The sequence below is a fragment of the Oncorhynchus masou genome, chromosome 29, assembly GCF_036934945.1.
Source record: "Oncorhynchus masou masou isolate Uvic2021 chromosome 29, UVic_Omas_1.1, whole genome shotgun sequence".
Lineage (NCBI taxonomy): Eukaryota > Metazoa > Chordata > Actinopteri > Salmoniformes > Salmonidae > Oncorhynchus > Oncorhynchus masou.
The window spans coordinates 85,506,524-85,534,486 of NC_088240.1; the positions used below are offsets into that span (position 1 = coordinate 85,506,524).

General features: G+C 44.6%; 1 protein-coding gene, 1 long non-coding RNA gene and 1 pseudogene across 2 annotated transcripts in view; 1 reads left to right on the forward strand and 2 right to left on the reverse strand.

The window, feature by feature from the left end:
- Window positions 1-17,024, reverse strand: part of setd2 (SET domain containing 2, histone lysine methyltransferase) — a 42,003-nt gene extending 24,979 nt beyond the window's left edge. Inside the window, 8 exon segments of the mRNA XM_064946678.1 lie at window positions 4,398-4,495; window positions 5,770-5,847; window positions 6,122-6,245; window positions 6,750-6,878; window positions 9,037-9,168; window positions 9,412-13,817; window positions 14,037-14,058; window positions 16,909-17,024. Coding sequence (XP_064802750.1) covers window positions 4,398-4,495; window positions 5,770-5,847; window positions 6,122-6,245; window positions 6,750-6,878; window positions 9,037-9,168; window positions 9,412-13,817; window positions 14,037-14,058; window positions 16,909-16,937 — 5,018 coding nt within the window. The 5' untranslated portion in view covers window positions 16,938-17,024.
- Window positions 17,025-19,387: 2,363 nt separating this feature from the next.
- Window positions 19,388-27,949, forward strand: LOC135519805 (tubulin delta chain-like; annotated as a pseudogene).
- On the reverse strand, window positions 19,742-22,644 carry LOC135520873 (uncharacterized). The gene is made up of 4 exons (XR_010452457.1): window positions 21,914-22,644; window positions 21,270-21,800; window positions 20,217-20,691; window positions 19,742-20,109 (listed from the first exon to the last, which is right to left on the reverse strand). It is a non-coding gene; the product is annotated as an uncharacterized LOC135520873 (long non-coding RNA).
- Window positions 27,950-27,963: the final 14 nt, after the last annotated feature.

Sequence of the window (27,963 nt, forward strand, 5' to 3'; positions counted from 1 at the left end):
GGAGAGAGACACTAACCCCTACCTCTGGTAATCAAAGGGAGAGAGACACTAACCCCTACCTCTGGAACTGGTAATCAAAGGGAGAGAGACACTAACCCCTACCTCTGGTAATCAAAGGGAGAGAGACACTAACCCCTACCTCTGGTAATCAAAGGGAGAGAGACACTAACCCCTACCTCTGGTAATCAAAGGGAGAGAGACACTAACCCCTACCTCTGGTAATCAAAGGGAGAGAGACACTAACCCCTACCTCTGGTAATCAAAGGGAGAGAGACACTAACCCCTACCTCTGGTAATCAAAGGGAGAGAGACACTAACCCCTACCTCTGGTAATCAAAGGGAGAGAGACACTAACCCCTACCTCTGGAACTGGTAATCAAAGGGAGAGAGACACTAACCCCTACCTCTGGTAATCAAAGGGAGAGAGCCACTAACCCCTACCTCTGGAACTGGTAATCAAAGGGAGAGAGACACTAACCCCTACCTCTGGTAATCAAAGGGAGAGAGACACTAACCCCTACCTCTGGTAATCAAAGGGAGAGAGACACTAACCCCTACCTCTGGAACTGGTAATCAAAGGGAGAGAGACACTAACCCCTACCTCTGGAACTGGTAATCAAAGGGAGAGAGACACTAACCCATATCTCTGGAACTGGTAATCAAAGGGAGAGAGACACTAACCCCTACCTCTGGAACTGGTAATCAAAGGGAGAGAGACACTAACCCCTACCTCTGGTAATCAAAGGAAGTGAGACACTAACCCCTACCTCTGGTAATCAAAGGGAGAGAGACACTAACCCCTACCTCTGGAACTGGTAATCAAAGGGAGAGAGACACTAACCCCTACCTCTGGAACTGGTAATCAAAGGGAGAGAGACACTAACCCCTACCTCTGGTAATCAAAGGGAGAGAGACACTAACCCCTACCTCTGGTAATCAAAGGGAGAGAGACACTAACCCCTACCTCTGGAACTGGTAATCAAAGGGAGAGAGACACTAACCCATACCTCTGGAACTGGTAATCAAAGAGAGAGAGACACTAACCCCTACCTCTGGAACTGGTAATCAAAGAGAGAGAGCCACTAACCCCTACCTCTGGAACTGGTAATCAAAGGGAGAGAGACACTAACCCCTACCTCTGGTAATCAAAGGGAGAGAGACACTAACCCCTACCTCTGGTAATCAAAGGGAGAGAGACACTAACCCCTACCTCTGGAACTGGTAATCAAAGAGAGAGAGAGAGACACTAACCCCTACCTCTGGAACTGGTAATCAAAGGGAGAGAGAGACTAACCCCTACCTCTGGAACTGGTAATCAAAGGGAGAGAGACACTAACCCCTACCTCTGGTAATCAAAGGGAGAGAGACACTAATCCCTACCTCTGGAACTGGTAATCAAAGGGAGAGAGACACTAACCCCTACCTCTGGAACTGGTAATCAAAGGGAGAGAGAGACTAACCCCTACCTCTGGAACTGGTAATCAAAGGGTGAGAGACACTAACCCCTACCTCTGGTAATCAAAGGGAGAGAGACACTAACCCCTACCTCTGGTAATCAAAGGGAGAGAGCCACTAACCCCTACCTCTGGTAATCAAAGGGAGAGAGCCACTAACCCCTACCTCTGGAACTGGTAATCAAAGGGAGAGAGCCACTAACCCCTACCTCTGGAACTGGTAATCAAAGAGAGAGAGACACTAACCCCTACCTCTGGAACTGGTAATCAAAGGGAGAGAGACACTAACCCCTACCTCTGGAACTGGTAATCAAAGGGAGAGAGACACGAACCCATATCTCTGGAACTGGTAATCAAAGAGAGAGAGACACTAACCCCTACCTCTGGAACTGGTAATCAAAGGGAGAGAGACACTAACCCCTACCTCTGGAACTGGTAATCAAAGGGAGAGAGACACTAACCCCTACCTCTGGAACTGGTAATCAAAGGGAGAGAGACACTAACCCCTACCTCTGGAACTGGTAATCAAAGGGAGAGAGACACTAACCCCTACCTCTGGTAATCAAAGGGAGAGAGACACTAACCCCTACCTCTGGTAATCAAAGGGAGAGAGACACTAAACCTCTGGTAATCAAAGGGAGAGAGACACTAACCCCTACCTCTGGTAATCAAAGGGAGAGAGACACTAACCCCTACCTCTGGTAATCAAAGGGAGAGAGACACTAACCCCTACCTCTGGTAATCAAAGGGAGAGAGACACTAACCCCTACCTCTGGAACTGGTAATCAAAGGGAGAGAGACACTAACCCCTACCTCTGGTAATCAAAGGGAGAGAGACACTAACCCCTACCTCTGGTAATCAAAGGGAGAGAGACACTAACCCCTACCTCTGGTAATCAAAGGGAGAGAGACACTAACCCCTACCTCTGGTAATCAAAGGGAGAGAGACACTAACCCCTACCTCTGGAACTGGTAATCAAAGGGAGAGAGACACTAACCCATATCTCTGGAACTGGTAATCAAAGGGAGAGAGACACTAACCCCTACCTCTGGAACTGGTAATCAAAGGGAGAGAGACACTAACCCCTACCTCTGGTAATCAAAGGAAGTGAGACACTAACCCCTACCTCTGGTAATCAAAGGAAGTGAGACACTAACCCCTACCTCTGGAACTGGTAATCAAAGGGAGAGAGACACTAACCCCTACCTCTGGAACTGGTAATCAAAGGGAGAGAGACACTAACCCCTACCTCTGGTAATCAAAGGGAGAGAGACACTAACCCCTACCTCTGGAACTGGTAATCAAAGGGAGAGAGACACTAACCCCTACCTCTGGAACTGGTAATCAAAGGGTGAGAGACACTAACCCCTACCTCTGGAACTGGTAATCAAAGGGTGAGAGACACTAACCCCTACCTCTGGAACTGGTAATCAAAGGGAGAGAGACACTAACCCCTACCTCTGGAACTGGTAATCAAAGAGAGAGAGACACTAACCCCTACCTCTGGAACTGGTAATCAAAGAGAGAGAGCCACTAACCCCTACCTCTGGAACTGGTAATCAAAGGGAGAGAGACACTAACCCATATCTCTGGAACTGGTAATCAAAGGGAGAGAGACACTAACCCCTACCTCTGGAACTGGTAATCAAAGAGAGAGAGACACTAACCCATATCTCTGGAACTGGTAATCAAAGGGAGAGAGACACTAACCCCTACCTCTGGTACTGGTAATCAAAGAGAGAGAGACACTAACCCCTACCTCTGGAACTGGTAATCAAAGGGAGAGAGACACTAACCCCTACCTCTGGAACTGGTAATCAAAGAGAGAGAGACACTAACCCATATCTCTGGAACTGGTAATCAAAGGGTGAGAGACACTAACCCCTACCTCTGGAACTGGTAATCAAAGGGAGAGAGACACTAACCCCTACCTCTGGTAATCAAAGGGAGAGAGACACTAACCCCTACCTCTGGTAATCAAAGGGAGAGAGACACTAACCCCTACCTCTGGAACTGGTAATCAAAGGGAGAGAGACACTAACCCCTACCTCTGGTAATCAAAGGGAGAGAGACACTAACCCCTACCTCTGGTAATCAAAGGGAGAGAGACACTAACCCCTACCTCTGGTAATCAAAGGGAGAGAGACACTAACCCCTACCTCTGGTAATCAAAGGGAGAGAGACACTAACCCCTACCTCTGGTAATCAAAGGGAGAGAGACACTAACCCCTACCTCTGGTAATCAAAGGGAGAGAGACACTAACCCCTACCTCTGGAACTGGTAATCAAAGGGTGAGAGACACTAACCCCTACCTCTGGTAATCAAAGGGAGAGAGACACTAACCCCTACCTCTGGTAATCAAAGGGAGAGAGACACTAACCCCTACCTCTGGTAATCAAAGGGAGAGAGACACTAACCCCTACCTCTGGTAATCAAAGGGAGAGAGACACTAACCCCTACCTCTGGAACTGGTAATCAAAGGGAGAGAGACACTAACCCCTACCTCTGGAACTGGTAATCAAAGGGAGAGAGACACTAACCCCTACCTCTGGAACTGGTAATCAAAGAGAGAGAGAGAGACACTAACCCCTACCTCTGGAACTGGTAATCAAAGAGAGAGAGACACTAACCCATATCTCTGGAACTGGTAATCAAAGAGAGAGAGAGAGAGAGACACTAACCCATATCTCTGGAACTGGTAATCAAAGAGAGAGAGAGACACTAACCCCTACCTCTGGAACTGGTAATCAAAGGGAGTGAGACACTAACCCCTACCTCTGGAACTGGTAATCAAAGGGAGAGAGACACTAACCCCTACCTCTGGAACTGGTAATCAAAGGGAGAGAGACACTAACCCCTACCTCTGGAACTGGTAATCAAAGGGAGAGAGACACTAACACCTACCTCTGGAACTGGTAATCGAAGGGAGAGAGACACTAACCCATATCTCTGGAACTGGTAATCGAAGGTAAGCTCTGTACCAGCTGTGACGGTCTTGGAGGTGAAGAACCCAACTCTCAGCTGGCCGTTCACAGTCCACTGAAATACAGAAACCAAGAAAGAAACATTAGCGAGGTCAGAATAAAACAAACTTGGTTTTGACTTTGTTGCTAAATACTTTGTTGAGGTGGCCAGTCAGCTATTTACTGGCCAGTCAGCTATTTACTGTCTATAAAAATATTCATGACGGTATACGCCCACCCCATCCCGTTGTTGGGGGTAAGCCCACGCCGTCCCGTTGTTGGGGTAAGCCCACCCCGTCCCGTTGTTGGGGTAAGCCCACCCCGTCCCGTTGTTGGGGTAAGCCCACCCCGTCCCGTTGTTGGGGTAAGCCCACCCCGTCCCGTTGTTGGGGTAAGCCCACCCCGTCCCGTAGTTGGGGTAAGCCCACCCCGTCCCGTAGTTGGGGTAAACCCACCCCATCCCGTAGTTGGGGTAAACCCACCCCATCCCGTAGTTGGGGTAAGCCCACCCCATCCCGTAGTTGGGGTAAGCCCACCCCATCCCGTAGTTGGGGTAAGCCCACCCCATCCCGTAGTTGGGGTAAGCCCACCCCATCCCGTTGTTGGGGTAAGCCCACCCCATCCCGTTGTTGGGGTAAACCCACCCCATCCCGTTGTTGGGGTAAACCCACCCCATCCCATTGTTGGGGTAAGCCCACCCCATCCTGTTGTTGGGGTAAGCCCACACCATCCTGTTGTTGGAGTAAGCCCACCCCATCCTGTTGTTGGGGTAAGCCCACACCATCCTGTTGTTGGGGTAAGCCCACACCATCCTGTTGTTGGGGTAAGCCCACGCCATCCTGTTGTTGGGGTAAGCCCACCCCATCCTGTTGTTGGGGTAAGCCCACGCCATCCCGTTGTTGGGGTAAGCCCACCCCATCCTGTTGTTGGGGTAAGCCCACCCCATCCTGTTGTTGGGGTAAGCCCACCCCATCCTGTTGTTGGGGTAAGCCCACGCCATACCGTTGTTGGGGTAAGCCCACGCCATACCGTTGTTGGGGTAAGCCCACGCCATTAAAAACATATAAAAGCTGCTTTAACATAGTTTTTCTTCCAAAAAAATTGTAATGAACTATTTCACTCATATAATAATGTATTATAGATCCTATTTCATAGAAATCTGGAAACACGGGACAGATACCAGGTAACCTAGTTGTTAGCGCGTTGGGTCAGTAACCGAAAGGTTGCTAGATCGAATCCCGAGCTGACAAGGTAAAAAAATCTGTTGTTCTGCCCCTGAACAAGGCAGTTAACTCACTGTTCCTAGTTAAATAAAATAAAACATACCGAAAGGGGCTCCTGGCTACATACCTTCTGGGTCTCACAATTGGGCTCACAGCTGTGGTTCATGAAGCGAGAGCAGTTCCCCTTCAGTGTGGCATCTATGATCTGAGAAGACAGAGGAAAGGAGCTTCAGGGAACCTTCCACATTACCTGTCAGTTGTAACAATACAGCACTTGGTGCATCCCAAAAATGGCACCCTATTTAGCCACTACTTTTGACCAGAGCCAAATCAGGGTGTCATGTGGGATGCACACCTAAAACTTGTTGGGGTCTGGTAGTGCACTTCATAGGGAAAGGGGAGCCATGTTGGACGCAGCCTATACTTGTTCCTGTTTCAGGAGTTCTGTGGACGACATGTCAACGTTCCAGTGGTCTCACCTCGTTATTCTTCAAGGCCATGAAATAGTAGTGGATGTTCTTCATGCTTGCGTATTTTTTCACCCGTGTCTTGAACTCCTTATGGTCCAACACCTCTCCGCAGTACTCCAGCACAAAAGTGTTTCTGAAATGTGATTAAAATGGTGGGGGGGGGATGAGCATGACTCCTTTGTGTACAGCTTTTAGTACAATGACCAGGGCTCCATCTCATTATGTCTTTACGCAATTCCTCGCATCCTATCGCCACACCTCCTTCTCAACCGTATTGGAGAAGGTCCAAGGGGCTTCTCTCAGACCTTCCTCTCCTATGTGTGTTGAGGAGGCGAGGAATCAAGGTTAAGATCTATTGAGAACGAGCCCTGGGTACTAGTTATAACATTATTATGAATCAAGGAGTACAGGGCTCTTGAGTGGCGCAGCGGTTAAGGGCACTGTATCTCGGTGCAAGAGATGTAACTACAGTCCCTGGTTCAAATCCAGGCTGTATCACATTGGGCAGCGCACGATTGGCCCAGTGTCGCCCAGGTTTGGCAGGTGTAGACAGTCATTGTAAATAAGAATTTGTTCTTAACTGACCAGCCTAGTTAAATAAAAGGTGACATTTAAAAATAAGATGATTGAGCCTTACGGTATCAGGTCCCTGGCCGCCCTCAGTCCCCAGCCCTTATCTTCAGTCAGGATGACCTCAAAGTCTGCATGCAGTTTCATCTGGAAGCGCCGGTTGGAGCAGTAGCCTTCATTCAGGCAGCGTGACGAGCTGCAAAAGACAAGGACATTACATGTGTTTTCATTTGGGCCATTTAGCAGACGCTCTTCCACAGAGAGAGACTTACAGTCAGTGCATTCGACTAGGTTAAATAAGACAACCACATATCAGTCACTGCAAATCTTCCTATGTTTGAAGATGAACTGGTAAAGGACCAATGATGTAAAACTATTGTGCATTCGGGAAGTATTCAGACCCCTTGACTTTTTCTACATTACAGCCATATTCTAAAATGGATTAAATGTTTTTTTTTCCCCTCATCCATCTACACACACAATACCCCAGAATGACAAAACAAAAAAACAGGGAAAAAATAATTTTACAATTTTATTAAAAATAAAACTTTAATATCACAAAAGTAAATCAGACCCTTTAAGTAGTACTTTGTTGAAGCACCTTTGACAGCGATTACAGCCTTGAGTCTTCTTGGGTATGACGCTACAAGCTTGGCACACCTGTATTTTGGGAGTTTCTCCCATTCTTCTCTGCAGATCCTCTCAAGCTCTGTCAGGTTGTTCTTTACCCATCTTAATCTTTTCTTTTTATTGGCCAGTCTGAGATATGGTTTTTTCTTTGCAACTCTGCCTAGAAGGCCAGCATCCCGGAGTCGCCTCTTCACTGTTGACATTGAGACTGGTGTTTTGCGGGTATTATTTAATGAAGCTGCTAGTTGAGGACTTGTGAGGCGTCTGTTTCTCAAACTACACACTCTAATGTAGTTGTCCTCTTACTCAGTTGTGCACTCCCACTCCTCTTTCTATTCTGGTTAGAGCCAGTTTGCGCTATTCTGTGAAGGGAGTTGTACAGTTGTTTCTTGGCAATTTCTCGCATGGAATAGCCTTCATTTCTCAGAACAAGAATAGACTGACAAGTTTCAGAAGAAAGGTCTTTGTTTCTGGCCATTTTGAGCCTGTAATCGAACCCACAAATGCTGATGATCCAGATACTTAACTAGTGTTAAAAAAGGTGGCCAGTTGTATTGCTTCTTTAAATCAGCACAAGTTTTCAGCTGTGCTAACATAATTGCAAAAGGGTTTTCTAATGATCAATTAGCCTTTTAAAATTATAAACTTGGATTAGCGAACACAATGTGCCATTGGAACACAGAAGTGAATGGTTGCTGATAATGGGCCTCTGTACACCTATGTAGATATTCCATTTATTTTTTAAACTGCTGTTTCCAGCTACAATAGTCATTTACAACATTAACAATGCCTACACTGTATTTCTGATCAATTTGATGTTATTTTAATGGACAAAAAATTAACAGTAGTTCATGTTCTGAATGGTAGTGTACGTTTTTTATAAAAAATGAAAAAATACATTTACACCAACAATTTTTTTTATAAAGTTGACTGTGTCATTATGGGGTATTGGGTGTAGATTGATGAGGACATTGTTTTATTTAACCCATGTATTAGTTACAGTTAACTCCTATCACGGCCATTAAACTAACTGTTTTAAAGTCACCATTGGCCTCATGGTGAAATCCCTGACCGGTTTCCTTCCTCTCTGGCAACTGTTAGAAAGGGTGCCTGCATCTTCATAGTGACTGGGTGTATTGATACACCATACATGTCATTAATAACTTCATGTTCAAATGGATATTCCATGTCTGTTCTTATGTATTTATTTGTAACCTTCTACCAAGAGGTGCTCTTCTTTGCAAGGCATTGGAAAACCTCCCTGGACTTTGTGGTTGAATAGGTGTTTGAAATTCACTGATCGACTGAGGGATGTTACAGATAATTCTGTGTGTGGGGTACAGAGGAGGTAGTCATTCAAAAACCATGTTAAAACACTATCATTGCGCACTGAGTCCATGCAATTTATTATGTGACTTGTTATTAAGCATATTTTTATTCCTGAATTTATTTTTATTTAGCCAAAACAAAGTGGTTGAATACGTGTCGAGTCAAAACATTTCAGCTTTTCATTTATTATTCATTTGTAAACAATTTGAAAAACATAATTCCACTTTGATATTCTGGGGGTATTGTGTGTAGGCCAGTGATACAACATGTAAATACATTTTAAAACACAACAAAACGTGGACAAAGTCCAGGGGTGTGAATACTTTCTAAAGAGACTATTTGATCTGCTTTACAGTTTGGTTTTACCAGGGTGACGCAAAAGGAGAAGAACTCACCACTCGATCATCAGCAGACGGTTAAGGCAGTCCTCCCCACAAGCCATCATTCCACGAGACCTCTCCTCCCTGGAGAGCATCGAGCACTCACACTGCATTCGCTTGATGTCTCGGTGAGACTTGTTCTTCTTCCTGTACAGAGCAACACAAATCCCTCACTTTCTCTACAGTCAGATTTATTTCACCTTTATTTAACCAGGTAGGCAAGTTGAGAACAAGTTCTCATTTACAACTGCGACCTGGCCAAGATACTTGTGCTGAAGTCATATGATGATAATCGCTTTTAAATTATGTACAACTAATTTATAAAATAAAACATAGTTTCAATGACTTTGCATGCCAACTACTGAAAAAAAAAATGGAACAAAATCTCACCGTTCAGTCAGATACAGGTTTTCCTCAATCAGGTCAAAGTATGGTGGCATCTTCTTAGACCTTGCCATCTCCCTCCAGTTGCTGGCGTCCCGGAAGTCCCTCAGACTGAGCAAAGGGCGTTGCACCTCAGCCTGACCAGGAATCTCCCTGGATTCTTTGGAGACCTTGGGGTGCTCCCTCTCTGCCAGTCGCTCCCTTTTGCTAGCCAGCACAGGTTCTGCCTCGCTGTCCGAATCTGACTCCATTTCTGGACGCCTTTTCTTGGGAGGACCCCTGCCTCTGTGGGGCCTTGAGTTGTCCTTGTCTCTGGGGGGTTCAACTATGGAAATATTCTCTGGAGTGGCATTGACAGAGCCTCTACAGTTGCTGCTTATTTCATGGGCTTGTACAAAGGCTAGCGAGCCTGGAAGCTTGGGACCATTGCATTCAACATCAAGTCTACTAAGGCCTGCTGGTTTCCCTTCACTGTCCTCATCACAGTCATTAGTCAAGGAGTCAGGATGGACTTGACCAACGGGCTCCTGATAATGTGTTGCAGGCACATGGAGGTAGACCGGTCTGCAGGTGGGTTGAGTCGTAGTTGGTAGTTGGGTCCAGTAGGCCCCATTGTTTGTCCTGTACACCTGCCCCAAAGAAGAGTTCCCTGGTTGTTGTGTGTTAGGATGCTGTTGGGATGCCCCATAGCTGCTGTCAGGCTGCTGGTACGTACTGCTGGGCTGCTCCGACTGTGTGAAGTCCCAGCCCAGACTGCTGTTGAAGTCATCAGAGCTAGCAAAGTCTCCATGTTGGTAACGGGAAAGCATCCTGCCACCCCTGCCACGTCCATAATGCTGTGGATGCCCTGTGTCAGACTGCCTGAAGGAGTTCTCAAGGCTTTGGGCAGCAATCTGGCTCAGCGTTGCATCACCAATCTTTGGTCTCTCACGGGCACTGCTATAAGGATCCTTAGAAGGCTGGGCATCGGTGGCGTTGGAGCCCTCGAGCTGGCTGGTGCTATCGACCATGTTGCTCTGCGATTGATATACCATGATGTCATGTGCAGAGAGACTTCCATCAACACTAGGATTACTGGCCTGCCTAGTGCTCTCACACATGGCGGGAAAGCCTCTATGTCTCTGCTGAGGGCTTACTCTGCTTGGGATCTCATTCCTGTCCAGATCACCCTCTTGGCCACTGGCCCTGTTAGCGTGTTGTCCTGGGCTAGTGCTTGGAGTGCAGGGAGACGCAGGCTTGTCTGTTGTGTCCGTGTGAGTCAGGGTGGAATTCTTTGGTACAACCACCACAGAGTGCATCCGTTTCACGGCAACACCGCAGTCTGAGTCCGACTCTGAATCGTCAGTGTCACTGTCCTCGCTTTGGCCTACAGCGTCCTGGCTCGACACTAGTGTTGTCAGCGGTTTGCTCTTGTGAGGGCAATCTTTAGGTTTCTCTTCATTACCATCGTCATTCCTCCACTGCTCCCTTCTAGCTCGGTCTACATGCGAGGTATTATTTAAAAGTGAGGGCTCTCCATCCATTTGGCTGACGTGGGGTTTGATGTCTAAATGGTCACTGCTGGTTTCACAGGTGCCTGGTTGTGCAGTTGGGTTTGCGGACTCTGATTGGTCGTTCCCAAAAGTTATTGGTGCTGAGCTGTGTCCTTGTGTGATAATAATTTCTTGCTTAATCGTCTTGGAATGCAACTCAACTTCCCATTTCAGTTGACCCTTCAGAGACGGATCTTCCTGGCTGACGTCTTGAGAAAACTCAATTCTCTTGACGGAGATGACCTTTTTCACAGCAGGTTTACTTTCTTGGGAAGGCAATTTCTGGGGATTATCACTGTCTGAGGTGTCTTGTCCAACAATATCCCAACGTGATTTTTTTGTTTTACCTCTGTTTTTCCTTAAACTAGAATTCTGTTGTTCAGTCTGGTTGGAAAACTGAGGTTCAGGACTAGAGGGTTCAGATTTGAGAGGGACGTTTTTGCAAGACTGCATGTTGATATTCACATTTCTACTAGAACACACAGTATTTTCTGGTTTAGTGTTCTGCTTAGGGTGGTCTCTGATAGATACATCTACTGTAGATGGTAATGACTTTGACCCAACTGAATCTTGAAAAACAGTCTTATCCTGGCTGGGTATTACTCTGTCATTACTGCAGGAAAAGCTAGAGTTGGTTACATCAACCCACTTCTCAGTGGATTCTATTTGGGGGTCTACACGCTGTGCATCTTTCATTTGTTCAGAGCAAAGGCTTTTATTAACATCGTCAATGTCCCCTAAGGCAAATTTTTCACATAATTGGTCTCCACTAGAGTTGTTCGGTGAAGTCGCTGCAGAGTCATTCTGAACCTCAATGCAATGATGGATCTTCTCATTAACTAGATCCAACGCTGGTTCTTGCAATCTGTCAGTTGGATCACAATTTGACGGTAACGACAGAGTTGGTTTTTGTAAGCCTTTATCTTGGGATGTGATGTCATTCATGTTGCCAGCATCCTCCCTTTGGCAAGTATCTGCTAGATGGGAATATGCTCCTGCTATGTCATTTTTGCTCTGCGGGTGAGCATCAAAAGGGGTTTGTATCTTATTGGGACTGTGAAATGTGTCCTTTGATTGTCTATTAGTTTTCACTGATGACATGGTGGCAGACATTTGCTTAGAGTCTGATTTAGTGGTGGAAGATGTCCATGCCCCTTCAGAACCAGAAGAGCGGTCAGAGCCCTGTGACTGAGACTTCCCTTTGTGAGCTACCTCAGATTCACTATAGCTACTTTTCTGGAGACGTTTGTCCGATGTTTGAGAGAGGGCATGTGGACTGGAACGAGTGGATCGAACACCGATGTCCGGCTTGTAGTGGGTGTTGGATTTCCTGTGATTAGGTTCAACATCAGTAGAGCACTTTTGGAGGGAACTGGCGTCAACAGTTCTCTTTGAGGCCCTCTCAGACTTAGAAGATTGGGTTATTTTATCCATCTCTGAATCTCGCTCAGATTTCGAGTGAGATAAGTATGACTTTGAATCTCTCTGCAAGCTTGAATGGGTGGATGACCTGCTGGAATCACTTGTTCTAGTCCGAGTTCTTCTGTGGTCATCTTCAGAGTCAGAGCTGTCGCCGCGGACTCTGCTGCTATCGGTCCGAGAGCGAGAGCTGCCTCTCCTCTCTCTGTACGGAGAACTTCTGTGACCCCCTGACCTCCGCTCAGAGTCGTAATATGACCGATCAGACCGTGATCCTGACCCCCTTTCGCTTCTAGATCTCTCAGATCTGGAGCGTGTCTCAGATCTGGAATTCGTCCGGGGACCTCTTGATCTGGACCTCGACCGACTCTTAGTCCTTCTGCGGCCTTTGTCAGAGCGGGATGACCGCGAGGGTGTGTGCTTTGATTCTCGGTCAGAGGTTGACCTTAATTCTCGGTCAGAGGTTGACCTTAATTCTCGGTCAGAGGTTGACCTTAATTCTCGGTCAGATTTTGAGTAACTCGAGGTTCTTTCGTCCTTCTCAGAACGTGAATGGTGAGAACTTTTTTCTGTTTCCTCTAATTTGGAGCGAGAAGAGGACATATTTTTTGTTTCCTTACTTCTACTCTCCAACTTTGCTGTGGCCTTGGGTTCACCTGACTTGTAGCTAGAAGACGTCTGCACTGAATCAGCATCAGATTCTGAGCCAGGGAGTGTGCTGTCCGACCGGGAACGGATTTGTATGTTTTCTGAGGTGTCTTGCTGCTCTGTTATACTGGAAGTGTTTACATCCACTTTCCCTTTGTGGGAGGAGTCAGTGGGTTCCTTGAGACTGAGGTCCAGCTTCACATCAGATACACGAGTTAGAGCATTCTCAGAGGGGCCGTCATTGTCCATGTTCTGAAGATTGTTCTGAGACTGGGGCGTTCGTGTTGGGGTGACAGTTTCAATTTTACCTGAAGATTCCGTTACAACTTGTTGCTCGGAAGGGGGTGGATCCTGTAAGACAACACTGGTTATGGGACTCTCTTCAATAACAGATGCACTGAGGATCTGTTTCTTGAAGTGCATCTTTCCCAAGTCCACTTTAGGTTTGGGGACGGAGGAGACTGCCGTCTGAGGTGCAAGGATCTCTGCTACTGGTGTGGGCACTAACAATGGTGGCTGCATTTGCTCATTTTTGCTTTCTGTATGCTGCCCTGCTCTGTCCTGGGGGAGTGAGGTTGTAGGTGACTGGACAGAGGGGAGTTCAGCAAGAGATTTTTCCTGACTGGGAGGGGCAAGGAATAAGTTCTGCAGCGGTTTCTTTGTCAGAGAGAAGCTGAAAGACACTTTTTGGCGACCCTGATCGTCCAGGTTCACCTTCCTCTTGGTTCCTTTAGGCAGGAGATGGCTGGACAACATCACTCGAGGCGAGAGGCCTTTGAGTAAAGCTGCCTTGGTGAGACCCTCAACCTTGACCTGTACAGTGAACAAAATAAGTAGATGTTACCATGGCTATAATTTCAGGAGAAACTATTACAGTAAACCAAATCATATGACCGATCATTCAGTTTCCCCAAAAGTTGATGTCTATGTTATTGTAATGGTCAAGCTCAAAAAGATCCACAACACCAGCTATTTGTCCAATAGAAAACAGATGAACAAAGACATTCATCACACTTCTAATAATAGACTTACCGAGGTATCTCCTCCCTCTTCCCTGAGGTAACATTAGGAGTGCATGGGGGGGGGGGACAAAAACAAATCAATGTAAACTATTCATAGACTTATATTGCAACATCTGAAAATCCCGTCAACACTTTAGCAAATCACACAAAATGTATTATGAGATGTAATGTAAATCGATATCCAATAAGGCAACGGTAAAACATACAAATAAAAACAATTTCATGCAAAGATGTAGACCACACGGCCACTTGAGGGATACCCTGGCGGTTGGTGAAACATGTTTAACGCAGGGGGTCTCATCATAGAAACTACAAGTCATCGTAGTGTAAAAAAAAAGAGGCCTAATTCACATTTATGACAAAGTAATCAACTTTTGTTCTACTAGGAGGACTCAATATTGTCGTGGTTTTCTTTACGGTACAATAAGCTGCTAGGCAACAAACTGGGTAACGTATTCCTTTAGGACTTGATGTTCTCGTTTTCTTCTGTGACCTTCAAAAGTCAGACCCTTCTAAAATGACCCTTACCAACATGGGAGGAGCCTTTTCATGTCCACTTAAGTGTCAGTTCCTGTTATTTTAACAAATGATAAAACAGGATTGTGGTTTCATTCATTTGAATGTAGGCTATACCAATCACAAACCCCACCCATCCTCCTGAAATAGGCCTATCTGCAATACATCATTATAAACATATTGTATTTACAAATAGAAAAAAATATTTTGAGTCAGGTTTGAATAGTATTTTTTTTTAAACATTGGAGGTAGACAATGTGTAAGGGTGGCAGAATGTTACTTGAGAAATAAGCTATCTGACAAAAATAGTGCTGAGCCATGAATCAAAATGTCACTTGTTTTGTTATTAAACAACTAATTGACTGATGTCGGTTCAATTACTTGAATACAATGTTGTTGTTTTTGTGAGCCAAATGTGTCGTTTCTCAAGAGAAATCAAGTCAAGAACTATGTGGGACGCTGGGTGAAGGGAGTTGTAGTTTTCATTAAGGAAATATTCTACCTAGTTAAGCGCAGAAATGTGGTAATTAACTACAATGACCATAATCTATTGTGGCTGTTCTTTCTGGCTCAGACAGAGAAGGATACACTTATGCCTGCTACTTTAGGTCAGATATACAGACTGCATGAGAGAGGAATGTACACAACAACTAGGGATAGAGACAGTTTGTGAAAGTTTGCCTTATCTACTTTGAAGAACTAGTAGAAGGATTGTCAGAAAGCTTTGCAGCATACTTAGGCAGGCTAGCTAAATAAGATGACTAAAGACAGTACAGTATGGGGAGCACAGAGATAACGTTAGATGGCCTGGCTGGCTGCTACTACCTGAGCAGAGCTGAGCTGATGACTAAGGAATGAAAATAATAAAATAAAAACTAAGTAATACACACAACTGAAATATTATATTATTTCATAGCAATTTCATGTTTTTCCTTCTGATGTCTACCCAATGTGGACCTGACAGAGACAATGGAAAATGTTCAATGCTTTGGACATTTCCATTCCAAAGGAATTTCGATTGAAAAGCTCATTATTTCATAATGCATTTAATGTTTAAAAAAAAAATAAGATTATTTTTTTCATAATTGAAACGACCTCAAAAAAGCACTAGGCACTCAGGACAAAGACAAAAGCAATCTTAACACATCAAGTGAACCCTGTCATCATCTCTCAAGGACAAAGGATAAAGAGTCATGGAATATTTGCACTCAGGTTGTGCACCTTTTGTCTGTTAATATTCTGTGAGGTTGACTGCTGCCATGGTGACCAAGACTTCTGAGTCCACACCAGGTTGGTTGAGCAAACAAACTCGGCAGACAGAGGCTGAAGCTTGAGCACACACTAACATCTATAGGACAGGATCACTTGACATACTAGTCGATATCTGATGTAACCTCCCATTGTATGCAGAGAGTAACCCCCAGGAAGAGGGGTGTCGAAAAGTTGGATCTGCAGCCACTTTAAAAAAAAAGTTATTATCTAGCTAGCCCTTTTACAAGCTAGGTTGATAGAACACATTCTCCTGGTGAGTATCGTCGTTTTTATTAGGGTCCAATTACGACTGCTTTGACCTTGCTCACATTGAGTAATGAAATTCAGCAACTTTCCTCAAATAAGAAAGTTATGATGGGCACAAAGCACTGACAGAATGTGGTCAAAGTCTACAGTAAACAACTACATCAACCTACACAAGGCAGGTGCTTTTCAAACAGACGCCTTTCCCTAAAGCAGCACTGATAGTCTTTAGAACTGGAGCAATGGGATGAGATCAACATTCCAGAATTCAACACCCCATGAATGATGTCATGGCTATCCATACACCAATGGACCAAATGACCAATAGGAGGGGAGGTGGGTGTCTTTTTAGATCCAAATGAAGCTGTTTAGGGGTGTAGTCTACTTTGCATGCATACATACATTTCAATGCCCACCATTGAGGGTGACAATCTCCAAGTCCAGTGTTTCCCAACACCAGTCCTTGATTACCCCCAACAGCACACATTTTTGTTGTAGGCCCTGACAAACGCACCTAATTCAACTCATTGAGGGCTTGATGATTAGTTGAATCGGGTGTGTCTGTCCGGAGCTACAACAAACATGTGTACAGTTGGCAGTACTCAAGGACTGGAGTTGAGAAACACTGTCCTAGGCTCTAGTGTCACTTCAGTTAGCTAGCAAAGGGCATTGATTACAGACAGTCTATAGTGCCACTCTGACACTCCGTCAAAAGGAAAAAAAGATCCCTGTGTGTGTGTGTGTGTGTGTGTGTGTGTGTGTGTGTGTGTGTGTGTGTGTGTGTGTGTGTGTGTGTGTGTGTGTGTGTGTGTGTGTGTGTGTGTGTGTGTGTGTGTGTGTATTGGTAGTACCTGATCTCGGAGTTCACCAGAGCATCCATTACACAGTGGTTCTGGTGTTTGTAGCCCAGTAGAAGCTGCTGACCAAGAATAAACCAGTTCAGAGCAGTGAGCTCTCCAACGCGATGTCACACCTAACAAAATATTAAAACAAATACATTGGGTTACACACCAACAATAAATATACAATACACAGTCTCAAAAGAACTTAAGCTGATCCCCCAACTCAAATCGGGTAGACAATTTGGGGGTTGAGCTGCTACCATCTCTGTTATCTTTAAAACCATAGGTTCAAATCAAAGAACATCTGGCTGCATTTGTTTACCTTACGACCACCACATGTTCAACACTGGAGGTTGCTTGTAACAAAGCTTTGACTAGAAAATGTGCAAACTGTTTTCTGTGCAAATGAACACATCAGTTTAAACGTTGAACACAAACGACAGCCAGTAGCTAATGTCTATGAATAAACTGTGTATATGTCATCTCTGCAAATGATTATTTTCTGCCTGAAGGGCCCAGCGGCATGCCACAACACTTACAACAGGAGTAAAATAGAAGAATGGTTCCTATGTCAAATGTAGATGTATAAATTATGTCTAAATATACCAAATGTTTACATGGCGGTTCGAGCCACAATTCTTACTAAATGCCATTAAGAGTATGTATCACATAGACCCGTTGGTCAGAAACGACATGTCTGTTTAATGGTAATATCTGTCCTTTCAATTTGGCAGAAAGAGGAAGCCATTGCTCGCATTGACATTCATAGTAGTCAGTGGATTGAAAGCAAGTGATTAGCTCATGATAGAGGAGCCGAGTAGCTGTCTTGCGATATAACAACACAGTGGAGAAAATAACACAATTCAAAAACATTATACAGAAATGTTTTGACGCTTCCACTAAATCACATATAGCAAGGTTATCTAGGCTGGCTAGCTACACCAACAGCGAGAAGACAAGGCGACATGACAATCTTCTCATCGCACAGCTTGCAAATGTGGGGTAACCGATTAGTTTAATATGTAACCGTACACAGATGAGATCAACAACAGAGCCAAGGGCCTCTTCTGTGAACTGGTTTAACGTTAAATATATACACAAAAATGCATACACTTGAATGGCATGGAGTTTCTATAAAATCTACTCCATAAGACCGGGTCTAACATTTTACAACGAGGAGTCGAGGCCTGCAAGTGAGGCCTGTTGTGGTGGGAGGGGGGTGACCGAATTGGCTAACGTTTGCACAACCTAGTTAATAACTGAGTAATGTTTGTGTTGTAAACTTAACTGTCTGTTCCCAAAAGTAAGGTGCACAACATCTAGCTAGCTTGCAACCAATGCATCGTCCATTATTAAATACATCCAGCAACATTAGTTAGCTGGCAACATTGGTGGCTAACTATACTAGGTTGTGTGAAAGATCTGGTGGTGTTAACTAAATTGAAGGCTAGCTGCCGGTGTACATAGGAGGGTTGAGATCATGTCGCATTCACTAAATACAATATGCCACTTTACCATAGTTAGCTATGTTTCATGAAACATAGCTATGTGACCACAAAGGTAACTCCAACACTAGTTTGTGTAGGAAACTAGACTGGAAAGCTAACTAGCGTAGCGTGCATGGAAACGGCTAAGCTAACGTTAGCTGGTATCGAGCTAGCTTGCAACTAAATAACACTTTGGAAGTTGTGTGTATTATGGCAAGCCCAATAAATCATCAACAACAACAAACAAATACCGAAAATAAGCCAGCCTAATACTCACTCTTTCGGGTGCTCTGGGTCATAAAGGTCCCCCATCTCCTAACATTAACCTCACGCCGATAACAAACAGCTCCCGTCTTGGCTGAAAAACATCCAGCGCTGCCGACGTCCACACGGGGTCGAAATGGTACCTAGCGAGTTAACTGTAAGTACCTAGCCTATTAAATCAAAAAAGCGGTGCAAAGTTGTGATTACTACTCAATTTGGTGAGGTATTCTAAAAAAAAAATAAAGAGTCAGCTAATTAAACATGTGATTTATAGCTGGGTTGCACAATTTTGTTGACTAACGTTATATTTTCTTTTGACAATGGCTACCTAGATAAATGTCTAGAAATGCCGTGCTACAACGGCGACTCCTCCCCTCTCGACATTCCATCATGACGATAAAAATATAGTTATATATATATATATTTAGCTTTCGCACTAACTATCTAGTTGAATAATAACGTGCAAACTGGAAACGTCCAAGTGTTTGGAAGTTCTGCTTGTGGAACGAAGTGAAAGTTAATCACCTGGCTGGCGGATTGTTTGTAACAAACACCCTAATGTTTGTAGGTAGCCTACATTCACGATTAGCTCGCTATGTGTGATACAAGTCTAATGTGATAGATATTCAGTTAGTTGACATAGCTAGTTACCATACAATGTTTATGTTGAAAAGTGAAAAAAAGGTTGTTCCTCGTGAATTGACTAGTTGGGGTTTTGTTCTGTTTATCAGAGCACAGTTGTGCTAGCTGGATCACTGCAAGACCATACTGATAGATGTCTGCAGATGTGCTTCAGGTTGGCCAGTGTGGAAACCAGCTGGGCTTGGCATGGAGACTCATTACCAAGAGTGGTGCAGTCCAGAGCAAGCAGAAAGACAGGTGATCAATTTTGGAAAAAAAGTATCATTGCATGTTCATAGTTCACAATACCAAAGTGACTGTGACTTGAACAAGGTACTTGAACAATCCCTAAATAGCTTGTGAGGGATACCAGGGCTATATGCTAACCTTTTCCCCAAGGAGTACATGTGCTTCTAAATAAAATTTTAAAAAAGGAGAAGCACACAAATTTAGGATCACAATGAAAAATGTTCAAGTAACACAGAGTTTATTAACAAACAATTTATTACATACATATTTATACTGTGTGCGTGTACTAAGGGACACATATCACCAATCACACATTGACTCATGGCTACTAGACGCAAAGGATATCAGTTGTCCAGCTGCTTTTGTATGTTGGCCGTCTGGCACGCTTAGAGGTCAGCCAGCGGTCCACGGCAGGGATCCAACTCCTCGACAGAAGACCCCCAGGCTGATCCTCATCAGGTCTTCGGTGGTAGAGACCCCAAGGCAGCTTCTTGTCAATCTTAATCCGGTTCTGCGCAGAGAAGCCTCACTCACACTGGGCGGCTGAAATGGGCAGCACCAGCATAAGCTGCACCAACTCCAGTATGTTCTAGGGAAAAGATGATATCTTTCAATTTCATTTAAATCTTACCATTAACTTATCAAAACCAACCATAAAAGGATACCATACATAACCACTCTGGACTGTTAGTCTACCTTGTAATCGTGCCTGTAAGGGTCCTTTGTCAACATGGTCTCCCACATGCCACTAAGACTTGTCCTTGATATTGTGGCTGACCAGGATTTTCAGCCCCTGCCACTCATCCTGGATTGCAGCCATGTTGCACCCCGATCTGTAGGATTTAACAGAGCAAGTGAGTTTGCAAATATAACATTGTCTCATATGGCAATGCAGTGTCAAATAAATTCTCAGCTCCTTGAAATGCCTCATCAGGTCTGCCACACCATCATCGCCAAAGGTGAGAAGGCTGGCCTGGTCTTCTGGCCACGTGTCAGGGTTTAGCACTCTGAAAGACTCCACTGGGCTCTGGACACCCTCATTCTTCAGCAAACCACCGAACATGGCTTTGAGATCATCCACGCCAATGTTGATGGCCGCCTCCATGTGCTGCTTCAGCTGGGGATTGGTGAGGTCTGCGAAGCCTTTCAGATTCCCCTTCAGTGTTCTACCCTTTAACAGAAATAACACACACACACACACACAATGACATGTCTGGCCATTTGTCTGTCTCCCATAAACATTTTTTAAAGACTTCTCCACTGCATGTCCTTTCTTATCCTCAAATTGTTCTATTGGGTAATGAATACATTGATTCGCAGTGTGGGAATCAGTCTTAATCGTCAATTTTAATAATCGATTTCTCTTGCATCCTAACAAGCTCTCAGCCTAACACCCCTGGAATCTCCTCATCACCCTGCTGCTGAGCAAGCATGGTCTGGATCTTCTCCAGCATGCCTCCTGCCTTTGCCCTAAGCTTTAGTGCTTCCAGTCGGGTCACTGTCTTCCTCAACTCTGACATGGCTTGGGGGAGGATCAGGTCATTTCTTTGCAGGGTGAGGCTAAGTGAGGATAGCTCCTCAAACATGTCAGAGAAAATGGCAGAATGCACACGTGCATTCTCCTTTTCCCGCGTTATCGGTTAAGTAGTGAGTAAATAAACTAGCACCTGTAAATTACTTTATTCTGAAAGTTCATTTGACCTATTTTTTAAAACTAGTGTTGTATTCCATTTCCTGTGTAAAACTGACCTTCTTTGCCTGCCCTTGAACATCCGCTGTTGTTGATGTGTTGCAGAACAACAGAGTACTGGCCTTGTCAGCGTTAAGGTCCTTTTCTTGTCCATGCCGCAGGAACACTTTGAGGGCTCTGTGGTTTGGGGGATCCAGCGAGTTCCCTTGACGCTAGACGGTGTGCAAATATCTACACGGAGCTCTTGCCCGAGAACATAGAGCTCTCGTTTGGGTTTTCCACTGAAGTGATAAATCTTCTGGAGTGATACATATCAGATTCAGAAGATCAAACACGACAGACACATTTGTCTCTTCCTTCTGAATGGTCAGTATTGCCAGCTCTAGCCTGTGAAAGTCAGAACAGATTCTTCCAAACAATTCACCCCCTGTATGTATGTGGCATACAGTGGATTTGGATTATATGCCCCCTGCCACTCTCTGCAGGTGGTCAATCACTCCCCCACGGTGGCACCATCTGCCCCAAAGGAGATCCACTTCTTCATCCATGACAAACAGCACGAAATGCGGCCTTGGTGGCATCCAAAACACCTCGAATGGAAAAAAAATAAAAAATACAAAAGTATTTATTACAAAATAAATTCTCCATTATGAATAAGGATTACACTTTACACCAAAAAAGCCTATAAAGATAAACAATTCACCAATGGCATGGAGTGTTCTGAAGTCTGTTGTCCGACCAAATTTGATTAAAGGTTCTTTCGCAATTTAGTACGTAATGTTTATCTTATTTTCAGCTGTCTCCTCCTCAGACAGAAACACTTGCCTCCTCAAGGCTGCTGACACCGTGCTTTATGGTGTCTCCTGTCTCAACATGTTCAGATCTCAGCACTGGATATGCCGCAGCCAGCTGTTGTTTCACCGCGCTATCTCTCTTTTCAGTTGCGGGTTTCCTGACACGAAGGACGGGTTGTCCGCCTGTTTCAACCTTCTACAATATTTGCAGAACATTACATTGTTTTCTAACTCTAGCCATGGGAACATTTTGAGCCAATTCGCATTGAATCTATATGTTCTCCCTCCGCCGGCTACAGTGGACGTTGAAGTGACAGCCGGGGACACAGTAGCTTCGCTATAACCGCCTCATGTAAACCTTGTGAAGAGGCTTCATTAGTTGAACCTTGCGAATCCCCCTCGCCTGATTACTCTTTCTCCTCACTCTTTCTCCTCGACTCTTATTCGCTTAAAATAAAATTGAATGGGCTTCATTTTTAGCGATGTCTGCACGTTAATTTTCAGCCCATACCAATACTTTTCCCCCAGTGTTGTTCACCTTTCTCACTCTGACTGGACTGCGTCAGCACTGAAAACACTACTGTGGTTGGCGCTTGTGGGGAAAAAAAGAATAGATTACGGTAGGTTGTAATCTTTACTCGCACACTGTGCTCGTAAATCATTTTTCTGGTTCGCACAAATCAATTTAAGGGCAAATGCGAGTGAAATACTCGCATTGTAGAGCCCTGGATACCTTGTTATGTTGTTATGATATGCTATTTAAACCCACATTGGGGGTAATAGTTTACTACAGCAGACGATGGAGGTGGAGAGAATAGATTACGACATTGGAGGGGTGCTACTTCACAGCCTGAGTGGGGGACACAGGATCTGGTGGGTAAGCATGGGACCAGTCCCAAATGGCACCCTGTTCTCTATGTAGTGTCCTACTGTTGACCAGTGCCCATAGGGATATGGGGCTCTACTCAAAAGTAGTGCACTTTATAGGGAAAAATGTGTAATTTGAGATGCAGACATGGGCTCTAGCATAATTTGGAAAGAATAGAGGTCAGTGAACAGTAATAGGGGCCAGTTTCCTAAACACAGATTAAGGCCAGTCCTGGACTAAACAACACAGTCAATGGAGAATCTCCCTTGAAATAGCTTTGTAGTCCAGGACTGAACGTATTATCTGGGTCTGGGAAACTGGCCCTGATGGTGTGTAGTCGCGATCTTCAGAGAAATGTCCTTTATGCTGATAGGAAACGTCTAGTCACCTAGGCAGCATAACATAATTGGCGATGATGAGTTTGCTGACTGTTTGTGCTGTCATTGTTCCAGGGCTCAGTTCCAAGCTGTGTGAGGAGATCCGTGACACGTTTCGGTCACATTTTGACTGTATCAGTGATGCCGCACCAAAGTGCAGAGAATCCCGTTCAACACTACAGCACACTGCTGAGTTGAGCCTCACTGCAAAGGTATGTGTTTGTCTTCTTTGAGTCAAAAGTAGCCTTCGTTGCCCAATAATACTAAACACAGAAGGAATACCAAATGTCTAGTTTTGAGTCAGACCTGGGCCTGTATTCAAAAAGCTTTAGTAGGACTGCTGATCTAGGATCAGGTCCTCCCTGTCCATAATAATCTGATTCAACATCAAATTATATTTTATTGGTCGCATACACATATTTAGTAGATGTTATTGCGGGTGTAGGTAAATGCTTGTGTTCCTAGCTCCCAGCAGTTCAGTAATATCTAGCTGTAAAGACATTAAGGACAGTATGTGGATAGACTATTTAGTGTATCTAGAATATGTAGGATAGAATAGTGACTATGATATAAAAGGCAAAACTGATCCTAGATCAGCACTCTGAGAAGTTTTATGAATATGGGCCCTGGTCCTCACCTGCCTTCAGGTCTGCTGACAATGTGCTCCTGTTTCATAATGACCAGGCCCTGACCCTGAGCCCTGGCCCTACAGAGGGCGCTCATGAGCACATCATCCTCTCTCTCTCTCTGTTGTTCCACCAGCAGCAGAATCCCTCTCTGTGATGAATACACACATCACCTCACGCATGGCTGGACTACTGCTGCCTGTCCACAGCCTCACCACAGTCAGTTAGGTACCCATAGTCAGACACTAGGTGTGTATCCCAAATGTCAACCTATTCCCTATATAGTGCACTACTTTTGACCTGAGCCCTTGTCAAAAGTAGTGCACTATGTACAGAATAGGGTTCCATTTGGGATGCAAACCAAGGACAATGACTATGACTACTTTGTGATAGAAGGGCAATACGTTCTACTCTGCTGACCATAGCATTTTGTTACTAATGCCTTGTATTAAATACATGTCAATTCAATCGTCCCTCGGTGTAAATTGCTGATGTTGGTGGCTTCTCCAGTGGCCTGAGTTTAGGTGTGGAGCCCTTGGAACTGATTAGGTCTGTGTGCCCTTTACCTGCAGCCAGACTCCTTCACCCCGCAGGCTTGTTCCAGATGTGCCATTAAACGCTTGTATGATGTCCATCTGAAGGACTTATTGGAAAATCGCATGTCTTTATTACATTGTAATTACATGTGTAAGTACAGTGTTTGGATGGATAAGTTGAATTATTATTTAATATACAGGGAATTGCTGACCTCTCAGCGAAAGTGTTTGTTTGTGTCCGAATGGCACCCTTCTATTTATAGTGGACTACTTTTGACTAGGGTCCCTACAGGTCTCTGGTCAAAAGTAGTGCACTACACAGGGAGTAATATGCCATTTGGGACTTAACCTGTATGTATTGTGATGCCTCCCCCACTTCAGTGAGAAGATTCGCTGGGAATCCTTGGCCAGCTGGACCCTCCAACCTGTTCCACAACTTTCCCCCACAGGGAAATCTGTATCCTTCAAACTATTGTCCAGATTCAACTCCAATTGCCGTTTTTAAGATCAACGGTGAAATTTTTTTAATGGCAAATTTGCCCTGAAATCAATAGGCCTGTGTTTGGATATCTCTCACATCCAAGTCATAGACTGTTCTCTCTGCTACCACACGGCAAGTGGTACCAATGCACCAAGTCTGGAACCAACAGCACCCTGAACAGCTTCAACCTGCAAGTCATAGACTGTTCTCTCTGCTACCACACGGCAAGTGGTACCAATGCCAAGTCTGGAACCAACAGCACCCTGAACAGCTTCAACCTGCAAGTCATAGACTGTTCTCTCTGCTACCACCGGCAAGTGGTACCACCAAGTCTGGAACCAACAGCACCCTGAACAGCTTCAACCTGCAAGTCATAGACTGTTCTCTCTGCTACCACACGGCAAGTGGTACCAATGCCAAGTCTGGAACCAACAGCACCCTGAACAGCTTCAACCTGCAAGTCATAGACTGTTCTCTCTGCTACCACACGGCAAGTGGTACCAATGCACCAAGTCTGGAACCAACAGCACCCTGAACAGCTTCAACCTGCAAGTCATAGACTGTTCTCTCTGCTACCACACGGCAAGTGGTACCAATGCCAAGTCTGGAACCAACAGCACCCTGAACAGCTTCAACCTGCAAGTCATAGACTGTTCTCTCTGCTACCACACGGCAAGTGGTACCAATGCACCAAGTCTGGAACCAACAGCACCCTGAACAGCTTCAACCCGCAAGCCATAGACTGTTCTCTCTGCTACCACACGGCAAGTGGTACCAATGCCAAGTCTGGAACAAACAGCACCCTGAACAGCTTCAACCCGCAAGCCATAAGACTGCTAAATAGCTAATCAAATGGCTCCCTGTATTGACTATATTTTGCACAAACTCTATACACACATACTGGACTCTACCCACACATACACTGACACCCCACACACACACACACCACATACGCTGTTGCTACTGTCTTATCTATCCTGTTGCCTAGTGACGTGACCCAAACCTATATGTACAGTACATAGCTACCCCGTAGCCCTGCACATCAACTCAGTTTTTTTTTCACCTTTATTTAACCAGATAGGCCAGTTGAGAACAAAGTTCTCATTTGCAACTGCGACCTGGCCAAGATAAAGCATAGCAGTGTGACACAGACAACAACACAGAGTTACACATGGAGTAAACAACAAACAAGCCAATAACACAAACAAATCAATGACACAGGAGAAAAAAGAAAGTCTATATACAGTGTGTGCAAAAGGCCTGAGGTGGTAGGCAATAAATAGGCCATAGGAGCGAATAGTTACAATTTAGCAGATTAACACTGGAGTGATAAATGAGCAGATGATGATGTGCAGGTAGAGATACTGGTGTGCAAAAGCGCAGAAAAGTAAATAAAATAAAAACAGTATGGGGATGAGGTAGGTAGATTGGGTGGGCTATTTACAGATGGACTATGTACAGCTGCAGCGATTGGTTAGCTGCTCAGATAGTTGATGTTTAAAGTTGGTGAGGGAAATAAGACTCCCAACTTCAGCGATCTTTGCAAATACTGGTACTCCTATATAGCCATGTTATTTTCTACTTCCTGTATATAGATAGCCATGTTATTTTCTACTTCCTGTATATAGCCATGTTATTTTCTACTCCCTGTATATAGATAGCCATGTTATTTTCTACTCCCTGTATATAGCCATGTTATTTTCTACTTCCTGTATATAGCCAGCCATGTTATTTTCTACTCCCTGTATATAGCCATGTTATTTTCTACTTCCTGTATATAGATAGCCTTGTTATTTTCACTGTGTATTTATTTAATCCTCGTGCCACTATCTCTAGTTATTTTTTTTATTCTTTTAACTCTGCATTGTTGGAAAAGGACACGTAAGCATTTTACTGTTAGTCTAAACCTGTTGTGTACAGAGCATGTAAAATAATAAAAATGGGTTAGATATCTTATCCCATCTTTATTTCCCTTAACTGTGCTCTCAGTATAGTAGCCTGGCAGTGTTGGCTGTGGCCAGAGGCAACAAGGATGGATCTTGACTTATGTCCAATGAACTTCAGAAGCTGGAAAAAAGGGCATCGATGTGTCTCTTGGAACCCTTTTCCCCTTGACCACTGGACTGGTGAGCAATATGCCTGTCACATGATACAAATGAGATATATGATTGGAAGATGCTGTGTAACATAAAGAAGTACCCTAGATTTGAGATGACACACAATCCATGATAACATCAGTCTTTTTTTATGACGTGGATGATGATTTAAGGCACCCCCCCCCCCCCCCTCAGTTGAATGCATTCAGTTGTACAACTGACTAGGTATCCCTTAGGGTTATTGTATCAAAATAGAAGGTTCTGGATAATATGAACCTTTGATTGAATTAATTGTGAGAATAAATGTATTTAATTAACTGAAAATGTATATCCAAAATAGTTGTCCGTTTTAACAAGTTTTTTTTTTTCGTGTTTGATTCCAGACCCTTTGATCAAGGTGGGAGACACCCCTTCCTCACTGTCTGCTCCAATCACAGCAGTGTTACCTGCCTGCTCGGCCACGTTGTGCAGCGTGCTGGGGAGATGCTGCAAGCAAGGGCCTGCCTGCACTGGTACCAGCACTATGGTGTGGAGGAGCAGGACTTTCAGGAGGCTTTGGACTCATGCTCAGCTGTCATGCAGGAATATGGCACTCAGTGGCACCCCGGTAGGGCACTCAGTGGCACCCCGGTAGGGCACTCAGTGGCACCCCGGTAGGGCACTCAGTGGCACCCCGGTAGGGCACTCAGTGGCACCCCGGTAGGGCACTCAGTGGCACCCTATTAGGTCTGCTAATATAAAGTCAAGCAGCTGTCTGTCATATATGTCTGAAAAAATTATGGCAGTGTTGGAATGGAAACCAGTCATAAGGTCAACTTGACACGTGTGAAGTGGACATGATGAACCACTATGGACTTCAATTCAGAGCCATAGAAGTAGGTTATGGCTTTGCTTCAATGGTCATTGTACAGTCAAATATTCCCACTAGTTTATATTTATTTTTAATCCTGTTTCCCCTCTCATAGGTGATGATAT